At 39.5% G+C, this 14079-nt stretch overlaps 1 protein-coding gene across 4 annotated transcripts in view; it reads right to left on the bottom strand.

Annotated features, from left to right (window-relative positions):
- The window catches only part of tbc1d4 (TBC1 domain family, member 4), a 58265-nt gene that overhangs the window by 13353 nt on the left and 30833 nt on the right, over window positions 1-14079 (bottom strand). For 3 of the 4 annotated variants that reach the window (XM_052142466.1, XM_052142464.1, XM_052142465.1), the window contains exons 11-16: window positions 12625-12777; window positions 9258-9409; window positions 7715-7918; window positions 5596-5757; window positions 4376-4534; window positions 3164-3408 (exon numbers count right to left, since the gene is read on the bottom strand). In XM_052142466.1, coding sequence (XP_051998426.1) covers window positions 3164-3408; window positions 4376-4534; window positions 5596-5757; window positions 7715-7918; window positions 9258-9409; window positions 12625-12777 — 1075 coding nt within the window. The remainder of the gene's footprint in view (window positions 1-3163; window positions 3409-4375; window positions 4535-5595; window positions 5758-7714; window positions 7919-9257; window positions 9410-12624; window positions 12778-14079) is intronic. The other variant, XM_052142468.1, reaches the window with a different exon arrangement.

The raw sequence follows: 14079 nt of genomic DNA, 5'->3' as shown, positions 1-14079 counted from the left end.
CCGCTTTACGCCTTCCCTCCCGTCTCGCTATTGCCACAGGTAATGCAGAGGATCAGGGAAACGCGCCACTCGGTGCTCCTCATAGCCCCGCGCTGGGAGAATCAAACATGGTTCCCGGAGCTTACGCAGCTGTCACTGACAGCGCCGTGGCCCATCCCAGTGGGAGCAGATCTCCTCTCGCAAGCTCGCGGAACGATCTGGCATCCCCACCCAGAGCGCTGGGTGCTACACGCGTGGGTGATCAACGACTACCCGTCGCTTTGCCAGAAGGAGTAATAAACACCATCATACACGCTAGAGCCCCCTCCACGAGAAGACTCTATGCGTCAAAATGGTCTGTGTTTTCAAAATGGTGCATCGACAGAGACCTGGACCCACGGACATGTGGGGTGTCGCCGCTGCTTGTGTTTTTACAAGAGCTGCTGGATAAGGGCAGATCCCCATCCACGCTCAAAGTGTACGTGGCGGCCGTCGCGGCGTTCGCTGAACCCCTGCGTGGCCAGTCACAGGGTAAAAACGAGCTGGTCATCCGCTTCCTCAGGGGAGCTAGAAGGATGAACCCTCCACGCCCCCCATCGGTTCCTATCTGGGACCTTTCTATAGTTCTTGAAGCTATGAAAGCCCCCCTTTCGAACTGCTTCAATCCGTGGATGTGAAACACCTCTCATTTAAAACCGTTTTTCTAACTGCCCTATCATCAGTTAAACGGGTGGGAGACCTGTCAGCGCTGCGTGTCTTGAGTTTGGACCAAGTGACTCCAAGGTCATGTTAAAGCCTAGACACTCCTACGTCCCCAAGGTGGTCGGTACTCCTTTCAGAGCACAGATCATTTCCTTGTCGGCGCTACCAGCATCTGATAGTGAACGCGACGCCAATCTCCTTTGCCCAGTCAGAGCACTGAGATTGTATACTGCGCGCTCCGCATCTTTCAGAAGCTCCGAGCAGCTTTTAGTTTCGTTCGGAGGGTGCACCAAAGGTCTCGCCGCCTCGAAACAGACACTGTCCAGATGGATAGTGGACGCTATTGCTGCTGCGTACGCGTCAAAAGACCTACCATGCCCGCTAGGCATTAAGGCTCACTCCACTAGAGGCATGGCCTCCTCGTGGGCATGGTCCAGCAGGATTTCCATTCACGACATATGTGTGGCAGCGGGCTGGGCTTCCCCCTCCACCTTTGTCAGATTTTACAATCTGGAAGTACCCGCTCTGCAGGCTAAACTGTTAGCGGTTTAATACGCTACAGCTCCCCTGGTGAGCTGCATTAATGGGACACAGTCCACACAGACCGGCACCGCCGCTCTGTCTATGTGCTTATGTACTACACACACACTGGCCCGCACTCTTGCCGGCCAAATATTAATTCCCCACTCACAAGGGCTCCCCCGGGTCCCCCTTAATTCCCTGGGGCTCATACAGTGGATGCTTGGCGCGCACGGCGTTGACAAAGGGTTCCCGTAGCGTAAGCTAGCTTACGCAATACGACAGAACCTCTCGTAAGAGAACGAATCGGTTACTAACGTAACCTCGGTTCTCTCTAGATGAGGGAACGAGTATTGCGTAACCCGCCGTGCTCGCGCCACGAGCGATTTTTCGCTTCATTCAATGAAAACCAGGGTTCCAGCCTATGAACTACGCTTATATGCACTCTAGTCACACCCTTTTTGGCGGGCTTTGATGCAGTGAGCGCGCGGACGCCTCTCATTGGATGCGAGTTCGCCCAAGCTCGTCTATAGGCTGCAGCAGTTGCCGCAGAGCAACCAATGAGCTCGCTAGCTAGCCCGCTCAAGGTCTGCAGCTGCCGCACTGCGTTGACAATGGATACAAAATTAAGGATAATTTTTTGGCTTCAATATCTCAGAAAAGATGAATCTTTCCGTAGCGTAAGCTAGCTTACGCAATACTCGTTCCCTCATCTAGAGAGAACCGAGGTTACGTTAGTAACCGATTCATTTTAGTTCATTCCGGTTCGATTTCTGAACTCTCCGACTTCAGATCGTATATTTACAGACTCTATACATTTTACTTATCCAAACACAACAATAAACCTTCTTCAAACTCATAAAAATGTAACGTTAGCTAAGTTCCGTTCCATTGTCTAACAGAAAATATGTAATTGAGAACCGTTTTATTGGACATTCAGCTGTATACTTATATAAAAACAGTATGAGCACGGTTTAGGGGAGATAACCGTTATTATAAACTGAAGTAGGCTACAGTACCGAGAAATTAGGCAGAATGCAAATACGACGCGATGACGTCATTAATATGCTAATGACGCATGACGTCATCTGGCGACATTTAGCTACTTTCCATTGAAAATAGTTGGCAACACTGCTCGCACGTGTGTAGAAAATAACTCGCGCGTGTGTACAGTTCTGCACGCGTGTGTGGGACTTGTTAATTTTTGTGCACAATCATATTTTTTGTGCTCGAGTTTGTGATTTGCAAGTTCTGCAGGTTTAAATTTTACGTCCGAGCTTTGTCATGGTGCTCACACTGTTGAAATTCACTTGCGCGCTGTTTTTTTGCGCTTGCGCTGTTTTGTCCAATATTAAATGCCATACCAAGTGATAGCCTATTTAGGACTCCCGAGGCAGATTTAATGATAATCTCGCAATCAGGTAAAGGCTTCTCATCTGCACTTTCGCACGAATGTAACGGAACCAGCTCGCGATCATGATCTGCTCTTCTCTCTGGAGCGCGAGTGCAAAAACCAGGCTTCCCTCGATATTGCGGTGCACAGACCTCAAAACTGATGTGATCCATTTCAATTCTAGTGAGGCAACATGAAAACATTGAAGTGTGATCTACTCTATTTACAATAAAACAGTTTTTAAGGACACTAATATGACTGAAGTCTTGATATTATTTGGGTGTACATCAATTTAAACAAACTTGTTAAAAGTGCTATTCATTTTTTTAAGTTGAAAATATTGGTGAACCAATTATCTCATTTTTAAATGGAACAGGGGACTTAAAGTAATTAATATAATACATTCAGTTCTTCCAATTAGAACACGCTGTTCCCTTATCATTGTTAATCTTTACAAAAACCAGTTCTGCTACATTTAACAATAGGCACATTAAGCCAAGTAAACATACTGAACTAGTTTCAAAAGAAAAACATGAGATAATGAAAACTGACATGCTCACACACACAAACCTGCAGAGAGATCATGTCGGGACGGTACTGCCGTCGGATGCCCAGGTCGTACATGAGAAACTTGAGAGCATCGAATGCCTGCTCTTCACTCATATGCAGTAGCAACAAACCGGCTACAAAACTGATGCCCTGGCAGTAGCCCACCTCTGTGTCCAGCAGGGAGTAGGCCTTCAGTAGATTATACAGAGACAGCTGCCCAGCACCCAGCTGAGTGCTGAAATACTGGTGTGTGGGGAACGTCCGACCTGGCAAAGACACAAACATTATTTCACTAATGTGCTAGGTCACAAATATAGCAATATTCAAAGACAATTTTGCTATTAAGGGCAAATAAGCCCTAATATGATATTAAATATGTCTAGTCAACCATAAGCACTATCCTACCTAATATCTATTACAGAAACTAAGGGTGGTTGGCAGTCAAATTTGTTATTAGAAAGTACAGAAATAAGAGGACATTCACATCTTTTGTTACCATTAATCTCTCACAAATCAAGTTCCTCTTTGTACTACATAACAAAGTTATTAAGTTGGTCATAGTGGACTGATTTGCCCATTGAGCTGTATAATACTGTGCAAAAGTCTTAGGTCTTACGATGGTTGTTTTATATCTTCTGGTTTAGTGTGCCAATGGAAATATCCATTTTAGATTCACCAAACATTCAATTTGGAAATATAATTAAATAGAAATAGAACAAGGAATCCTGCAACAGATCGTATGGCCCCTACAGAGCCTGGATCCCAACATCAGCGAGTCAGTCAGGGATTACGTAAAAAGACAGCAGCAACTGAGACAGCCTAAATACATACAACTGTGGAAAGTTATCCAAGATACTTGGAACAACCTATCTGCCAACAACCTTGAAAACTGTGTGCAGGTGGACTTAGGAGAACTGGTGCTATTTTAAAGGCATAGGGTGGTCATACCAAATATTGATTTAGTTTTATGTTTAGTGCACTTTGTATGAAGTTGATTGATCAATTCAAATTATTCATGACATTATTTTTGGAAGAAATTTTCAAAACTGCCTTAAACTTTAGAACAGTACTGTATGTGTTTGGCAGATGTTTTTATCCTAATCGACTTACAATGCATTTTATGCGTACATTTTATCAGTATGTGTGTTCCCTGTGAATTGAACCCATGACCTTGGCAATGGTAACGTCATGAGCTACAGGAACATGTGAAATGTACTTGGGTTGGATACAGACCGAGATCGACCAGGATGGCATGTTGCTGTGCCGTGAGCTGCTTGAGAAGATCCTGATAAGGTGTATCTGGATACTGCTGACGCTGCGGCAAACGGTTGCGCAGACGATGCTGCTGGGAAAGCAGGAGCCAAACCTCCCCTCGCCGACTTTTAGGGACACCTACAGCACACACACACACACAAAATCACGTTTCTGTATTACAAGTGGTGGTTAGGGTTTAGAAACAAGATATGATTTAAATTAGTACAGCAAAGATCAGACACATCACAAGCAGGCTTTGATATACAGTAAAGGACAATGAACTAAATTCAATGCAATCAACTAACACATAATATTTGTAAATAATGTGTGTAATAAAATAATTTTAGTTAAGATAAATGGGGAAAATACACTCACTGAGCACTTTATTAGAAATACCTGTACACCTACTTATTCATGCAATTATCTAATCAGCCAATCATGAGGGAGCAATTCAATGCATAAAATCATGACCTCATACGGGTCAGGACCTTCAGTTAATATTCAAATCAACCATCAAAATGGGGAAAATATTTGATCTCAGTGATTTCAACTGTGTCATGACTGGTGGTACCAGAGGGGCTGGTTTGAGTATTTCTGTAACTGCTGATCTTGTTTTTTTTTTTTTACACACAACAGTTTCTAAACTACTCAGAATCATGCCAAAAACAAAAACATCCAGTGAGCGGCAGTTCTATGGACGGAAACGCCTTGTTGATGAGAGAGGTCAACAGTGAATGGCCAGACTGGTTCGAGCTGACAGAAAGGCTATGGTAACTCAGATAACCACTCTGTACAATTGTAGTGAGCAGAATAGCATCTCAGAATGCACAACACGTCACACCTTGAGGTGGATGTGGTCCAACAGCAGAAGACCACCTCAGGCAATTTATGAGGACCATAGTGCTCCTAATAAAGTGCAAAGTGAGTATATAGTGACCGGAGTAACTGAACACTGCAAAAATAAGCCGGTGCAATGCACTGCTTTGTGAGTGAGTGAGTGAGTGAGTGAGTGAGTGAGTGAGTGTGTGTCATAAGGCTTCACTCATCCAGTGCAGACATGTTGTAACAAATTTTAAAAGGCTTAAAGTTATGAGAATTAGATGTGATTTAGCAACGGTGGTTATCTTTAAATATCTCTTCATCTAACAGAGTCGTGGGGTTTAATGACTTAAGATGACAGGTTGTTGTTGAGAACTTACCCTGGCAGAAGGCATTGTGGATTTCTTCCTTGTCCCATTGTACTTTAGTGCGGCAGGGTCTGCTCAACTTCCTGTCCCACAGGGCCTGCACCTCTTTGGAGCACTGACACACTTCCTGGTAGTCCAGCTTCATCTTACGGATGTGCAGTTCATCACGGCTGGCTATGGGAAGAGAAAACAGACACCCGCTAAGCAGGTCTCAGCTTTAATATTTTTTTATTTATAATGACTAACATTAGGACAGCTGAAAGATCTATACATTTGTTTGCATGCAAAATGATAGAACAATGACATTCAGAGAGTCAACATAAGCCAGAGGTATATTCTGTGGTTTATGGCGTTGCCCCTTTAACAATAAAATATCATCTAAATACATTTGTATCATGCCAAGGTAAAGCATACAAGAACATCTTAGCAGTTGAACAAGCTAAAGATGCTCTGCTAGTCTCTAGACTTATGCAAAGCCGCAAGTGATGCACTAGACATGAGGCAATTTTATCCTAATAGCCAACAAAACATTCAAGACACTCCAATGCAAAGATAATTTTTTGCATTGGAGTGGAAAAAAAAAAAAGAAGTTCACAAATTTCTTGTTTTTCAGTGCTTGAGAATATCTTAAGCTCAGAGTATATATTTGTGTCATGCTTATTTGCGAACTGCATTGAAGCCAGACACTGTTATAATGCCAATTACTGTATCAAGTGCATCCTGCTCAGACAAACAGTTAAAAGCTTGGTGGCTATCTTACCTTCTACTCAGATATATTTATTCGGTTTGGTCCATGCCACAGCACGCACAAACAAACAGAAAAAAATCAGAGGAAAAGAACAGAGGTAGAGACTTAATAGGATAGTTCCCCCAAAAATCTGAATTATGTCATCATTCACTCACCTGTGTGTTTAACTTAAATAAAACACAAAATGAGATGACAATATTTCACATGCAATACTTTGGGGGGAAAAAATAGATGCAATGAACTGAAGGGGTTTGGTACAACATGAGGGTGAGTGAATAATGACAAAATTTCCATCTTGGGAAAACTATGCCTATTAAGTATATTTGAAAATCAGGTTCACTGAGTGTAAATCATGTGTTATATGATTTAGCCAACAGAGGGCAATATTTCATACAGTTTTGCTCTTCTAAAATAAATTCGAACCAATCCGCAATATGAACTTTCATAATATGTTACTGAGCAGGAACAACTGGTATTTTTAAAGTGTTTCTGAAAGACCAGAGCTCTGGCTATAGCCCAGAGTTCACAGAAATGAAAGTATGTTCTTATAGAGCATGAACGTCATATCCGGACATTCCGATCTATATATAACTTTGTCCTAGAATGTAAAACAGAAGCAAAGGCACTTGCCCCTCTAAAAATAAGGCCAGGGCAAAAACAACAGTGTAACCAGAGAGACAGGAGGGAATAAATACTTTCCTTTGACTCTGTAAAGTTCCATGGCCAAAGTAGCATATTTAAAGCAGTAGTCCATCAAAAAATGAAAGTTCTGTCATGATTTACTCACCTCATGTAATTCCAAACTCAAATGACTTACTTTCTTACGAGGAATACAAAATTCGATATTTTGCAGAATCTATGAGCAGCTATTTTCCATACAACGAAAGCATATAGTGACCACAGACTGTCAAGCTCCAATAAGTACAAAAACCACCATAACAGCACCACAAAAGTACTCCATATGACTAGTGTGTTACGTACATATCAAGTCTTTTGAACCTATAAAAAAGGTCTGTTTTTCATACAAAGCTACCATATACATACATATAGACATGTCTTCGCAAGTCTTCGAATACAGCACAAAAGTCATATAGATTACTTTTATGGTCCTTTTCGGAACTTGACAGCCCCTGGTCACTACTGCCTTCTATGTATGGGAAAGAGATGCATCGACATTGTTAAAAAAAAAAAAAAAATCTGTTATTTTCCATGGAAGAAAGAAAAATCAAACAGGTTTGAATGACAGAAGTAAATGACAGAATTTTTATTTTTGGGTGAACTAAACTTTTAAGAGGACAATTACAGCTATAAGGGAATACAAATAGAAGAGATGTTTGTTGATGACAGAAGAAAGGGAGATACTGTATGTGTAGAAACACCAACCCTCCAGGCGCTGATTCTCCTTCTCCATGCGGATCAGCAAAATCTGTTGGTGGATGGCTTTCTTCCACAGGGCCCTGTAGTCAACTGGAGTGTGCAGGCCACTCTCTCCACCAAAGCCCTGCTCTTGTGACAGGGGGCTGGCATGAGGATCCTGGTCCAAAGACCGAGGAGAGAGAGGTAGCAGCTCTTGGCTGTCCATGTGGTCTAGAAAACAACAAATACTAACCACAATGTGTTGAAGACTTGCGTTCAGAGGGAATGGAAAGAGAATGAAGTGGTTTTGTGAATAAAATATACAGTATGAAAAAATACATACTGTGGTGGTACCATGATATACTGATGCTAATGGCAATATAAAAATACTTATATATACAGTGGAACAAAATAATATTTAGACACTTAAAGGTTCACCCAAAAATTGTAATTCTCTCATCATTTACTCACCCTCATGCCATCTCAAATGTGTATGGCTTCTTTCTTCTGCTGAACACAAATTTTGATTTTTAGAAGAATATCTCAGCTCTGTAGGTCCAAACAATGCAAGTGAATGGTGACCACATTTTATGAAGCTACAAAAAGCATATAAAAGGCAGCATAAATTTAAAGGCTGATTTATACTTCTGCTTTGAATCTATGCTGCAAGGCTATGAGTCGCCACGTCAGTTATGAGCAAAAAGAAAATCATGATTTTAACGCTCGATTAAACATGAATTGCACATGCTTCGAGTGCTAATAAGTATATTCCCACTTGAAATCATGATCGTACCTAGAGACTGCAGTGGCAAAATGAACAGTGAAAAAAAAAGAGTTACATTTTGTACTATTTTCTAACAAAACGCTTCAGAAAACATGGATCTGAAGTCTAATTGATTAATATTTTGCTACAGTTCACTCGCATTGTGTGGACCAACAGAGCTGAAATATTGTTCTAAAAATTTTTGTTTGTGTTCTGCAGAAGAAAGTAAGTCATACACATCTGGGATGACATGAGGATGAGTAAATGTTGAGAGAATAAACATTTTGGGGGGAAATATCCCTTTAAACCACATTTAGCCACAATTCTTTCCAATTTCAATGACTACCAGAAAGAGTATAAATACAGTGCATCATCTATCATTTTATCATTACAAACTGAACAAACTTGTGTAAAATGTTTGTTTTCCTTGAGTTACCTTTTTTATAAATAAATGTCTCTTCTCTTGATTTGGTATTTTAATGTAAAATCCTATGACATTCTTATCTTTTTAAGTATGGCTTAAGTGTCCAGATATTTTTGGGCCACCACGGTATAGTATGATTGCCATATTTATATATTGTTTTATATAAATGGTACTCCAAGGTACTTCCAAGAACAACCATTGTATATTTCCATAAAACCAAGGTATTACTGTGTAGTTTTAGGGATGGTTTTCTTTTTGAATCTCAGTAAAAGAGATCATTATAAGGAAGCAAATTTTGTATTGTATGACAGGTGGGGGGACAGGGTGTAGTGTCACACCTGTCTGCATGTTTATTTACTGTATGTGTGTGCATATGTACCCACCTATGTTCTGCTTATACCCTGAGGGTTTGTTCATGGGTGAAGCCACCCTAAGAAAAATCTTCTGACGCCAGGAAACTCTGCGAAGAGGCACCACGGTCAAAGAATCTGTGCTACAAACTGACAAAGACCTCTTCCTGTATTCCCCATTACCACTAGAGAAAAACAAAATAAACACACTCATTCAAATAAGATTTTAGACAGTATACATAGTATTCTCCTTAGTATAGATGTTCAAGCCTTTTTTAATCCCAGTTATAAACTAATAACATTCACGTGTTCATTCACTAATACATTTAAGCAAAAGCTTATAAGCAATTAAGAAGCAGTGTGTTTAGAGATGTTAAATGATTTCATGCATAAACGGCAGAAAACACAGGTTACCTTTTTTGAGGAAAAGAGAAAGCGATTAGGAACCAGTTGGGAGTAAACAAGAACTCAGAATAAGGAACAATTGAATAACGCACACAAGAGCAAATGGACACAGTTCATTTTTTTCAGGTCTTTCCACATCAAGAGTTCTGGATGGTTGCTTACTGAAGTTTCTATGATATTCTGGTCCCTTATGGCTTGGGTGCCTTGTAAGTCTATCACCTGTTAGGTGGAAAAGACCAATTACTTGGAAAAGAAATAGAACACAACGAATCGGAACAACATTCGCTTTGAAGGATAAAAAAGTGAATCACCAAAAATGAAAACTGTCATCAAAAAAAGTAATATGGGTTTAAAACAACAAGATGAGTAGATGATGACAGAACTGTCCATTTAACATTTCTGCTAATCTCTGCCCGTTTATCTGAATCTTATTTACTACAAAAAAACACAGGCAACAGCAAGGACACATAAGAGAATGTTACTGAATCCGTCAGACTGGTTTGAAATGTCACACATTAATTGCTAGAGAGAAGGCCAACTCTGACCACCACTCTATAGACAGGTGTGCTACAGGAACCTAATGCTGCACGTTCAATTACAAGAGACAGCTGGTGACCTTCAAGATCCAGAGAGAAGAACCTCTCTACAATTTGCAGAAAACACAGAGCTGGATCAAAGACATGACGTTTTAAATGTTGTCTCCTTTTCGAACACTCACAAAGCACTGGGTCATTAAAGCTCACTATGTCACACAAATGAAGGGTGAAACACATTGAGGTCATTAAATTCAAGCGAGCTATTTTGTTAAGCTCTATTATGTTCTGAGAGCTCATAGCTCAAGCAACCAGCACACAAAGACCAGTCAAACAGTATTGTACTGAAAAGAAGCCCATGAGACAGGGTCAATAGGTCACACTGGATTTCATCAAGAGTTCTCTATTCTAATACACACCCCCTTGACAACTGCTGCTTTTAATTCTGTACAGAGGGAAGGAGAGGTTACACCATGGCAGCGTGAATGGCAGGTGCTTTTTTAGATACATTTTAAATTCTAAAACCAGTTAAATGGGTCATTTCAGATTTGGTTATAATCTAACGTTTTCTCTGAGGTCCAATTATAGTGTTAGTCAACGTTATTTTTTAGCTATAAATTAGTTATAGCTTATATTATAGTTTTGCATGGCCATTTTCCACCCTTTCTTTCAACCTTAGAATTAAACAGGCTGTTTATTTATTTATTTATTTATTTGCTGCTGTACCTTCAAGACTTCTATGTAAACAGCAAAATGAGAAACAGAGCTTTGCTACACCTACTAAAAATTGCAAGTATGCTGTCTAGTCTATTATAGATTGCAGTTATATTATAGTCTCGTCCAATAATATGAACAATCTTTAACAACTGTAAGTGTCACTCCACCTGCTAAGGTCAGACTGAAATGATGAGGAATTTTAAAGATTTTAACGTTAAACTTTCGAGTCATGTGACCAAACAACATGGCGCCGACCACAGCAGAGTTTGTCTTTGAGAGAAAAACCAATAAAACTACATCTGGTAAGAAACCTACTCAAACAAACACTAATGTGTACTTTAGCGTATTATTTCATTAGAAATCCTAATGAATTTAACAATCACACAGAGAACCAATGGGTTCATCCAAAAAATGAAAAAAATATCTTTCATAGGCTTTATAAGGAGTTAGGATGAAATAAGGTGCATTTCGAACTTTTCTGAGACAAGTGCAGAGAGACAGCACACTGGACATTAAGTCATTCAGTAAATAGCAAGGGATCATCCTATAGCTTTCTATGTAGATAAATGCATTCACTCCAAACTTCCTATCAAAAGTTTAGTTTCAGGCTGTAGATGATGTTTGGCACACATGGGACTATAGTAATCAGTACATAGGTTCAGAATTTATTATGTATAATTTTATTTTAACATGGTTGGCAGTGATTGGATGATGCAGGCCTAACTTTTAATCAGAATTAATTATCCTTATTGCTGAGGTAATGTCTATTACGTCTCAAAAATATAAATAACCAACACTCCTGGAAACTTTCTAAACAATTTGATAAAAAAAAAATCTGACTTACCATTCCTTGGTATTATATAAAATGTCACAATTTAGTCCCACTGTCCACATATGTTGGCATTCATTTTTAGGAAAACTCTAGATTTCTTTTTATTTTTCATGTTAATTAGGTGCTACTGGTTAAAATATGTAAGGGAAATGAAAAATGCACACAGCAGTCATACTCGGGTCTCAGCAGGTTAAATGAATGTTCTTAAAGAAACATATTTAAAAAGCTGTCATGAAAACGTGCCTGAAATCACAGAATATCACAATTTACACAGTATGTCTATTCAGTGAAGCTGATATCTGACAAAGTCAAGTAATTCTCAGCATTTAGTTCTAAAACTATTTATGAATATGTAAAAAGTAATAAATATTTAGTCAGGCTCAAATAAACAGACAAAACACCGCAGGTTAATTTAAGACAAACCAATTAGTAGGACACACTGCAAATTGGGAAAATGGTAAAAAAAAAAAAAATGAAATAATATCCAACAAAAGAAGTTGTTCTCAATATTAAGAGAAGGCACAATAGAGTACAGATTAGCAGAAAGTATTGTGAGTTTTTTTTTATAAAATATAGAGTAGATGCTTTAGCAAAATCCTTACATCAACAATTATTACACTTAGTTAGTAAAGACGGCAACATGCAATTTAGGAGGAGGGAACCATAAAGGTTTAGCATCCCTCTATTCCTGTGGGCTATGACAAAGTCCAATAATGTTGACAGGAAGATAGAGTAAGTTAGAGAAGTGACTCTTCATTATGGACGACACAGTAACTAAAGCCTTTGGGTTAAAAAACAGACAGGTGCAGAGAATAAGGCCGCCATCAGCTACAACTGCAGGCAGAGTATGACTGCTCAGACCCCCCGAGGGGTAACAGACACCAAACGGTCCGAGATGGTTGCCCCCTCTCACCTCTTAAGACTCCCGCTGTCCGACAGGGAGGCCAGTGAGCCAAGGGAGCCCTGGTAAAAGCTTTTCAGGAAATTGGGGGTGTGGAAAGAGGAGTGGAGACTGAAGGAGGACTCGCTCTCAGAGACGCTGCGCGCTCTCGAGATACCAACAGGGCTGAGGGAGCCGAAACATAAAATGTCCACAACAAATACATGTTACTTGAGGTCTAGACACTCCCGTGGAACCATATTCTAGAACACAGGAGCACTCCTGAGCAGGATGAAAGATTCCTCCATGTGAGAATAAAAATTGTTTTCCCCAGAAACCGTGACATTTTTCTAGATTTGTTTTTTTACAGTTAAAATTCCCAAAATGAAAAGTGGTAAATTGTATCTATATTTTAAATGTTTAAAAATCAGATTAAATAGATAATCTCAAATACACAAAATGTAGAAATTTTATGAATTGTTTAAATTAGTGCTAATCCCAACAATACACATCAACATGCCAAGTTCTCTATTGACAATGTTAGCATTCACCCTAAAATAAGTTCATGTGTGTTTTGTATTTCTATGTATTTAAGCATATTTATGATTTCTTGCAGACCCAATTAAATTGTACCCGTGTTTACATTTTGAAACTGTAAGATTGGGTGGGACAGTTCGAAGGACAAATATATTTTTTTAAATAGCTAATAGGCTTTAGTTACATCACAGTCATGAACCATTTCTGCGTCCAAAATCGCGTACTGTCAGAGTATGTACTGCTTTTGAGGAAGGGCGCACTTCTTGCCGGTAAAACAGTAAATTTTTTAGGTATGTATGCACGTAGTATGAATAGATTCTGGAACATTATTATAACAACAACAAAATAATTGACTCTTGTTTTGTTAAACATACACCACTTAAAGGGTTAGTTCACCCAAAAATTAAAATTACCATCCCAGATGTGTATGACCTTATGGTTTGGACATAATACTCCATTGGCATTCTGTATTTGGCATACTATCTAGTTGGAAAGTGTGGATATTCTGAGGCATCTTATGATTTGCTAGGGGAGGGACGTTCTCATCCCAGAGAGCATTTGATGGGACAAAAATCTGTATTGAGCAAGATGATATAAATATTTTTGCCCAGTTTTCCAACAAGAATAGGTCTGTACATTTTAACTGTGTATATCTGCTAAAGGTTACTTTTGTTACTTTTTGTTGTTCTAGAAGCACACTAGCATACAGATGGCCTCAAAGCTAAAAGACATACCATGAACTAAAAGCCACAAAACTCTGATTTTGATTGCATTAGGGTCTTTAGTAAACAACCTTTTCAAACACAATCAGCTGTTTTCTGCACATTATCTGGCTGTCTACGCAGAGGCATCTCATGACAGCTGAAAAACAGAAAGACACACTGCCTGGCCAAAAAAAGTTTTTTTGCTCTAATATTTAGTTGGAATACCTTTAGCTTTGATTATGACGCA

This window comes from Xyrauchen texanus, chromosome 14 (genome assembly GCF_025860055.1).
Source record: "Xyrauchen texanus isolate HMW12.3.18 chromosome 14, RBS_HiC_50CHRs, whole genome shotgun sequence".
NCBI classification, from domain to species: Eukaryota; Metazoa; Chordata; class Actinopteri; order Cypriniformes; family Catostomidae; genus Xyrauchen; species Xyrauchen texanus.
The sequence above is the reverse complement of the archived record's forward strand: the minus strand, read 5'-3'. Positions and strand labels throughout refer to the sequence as shown.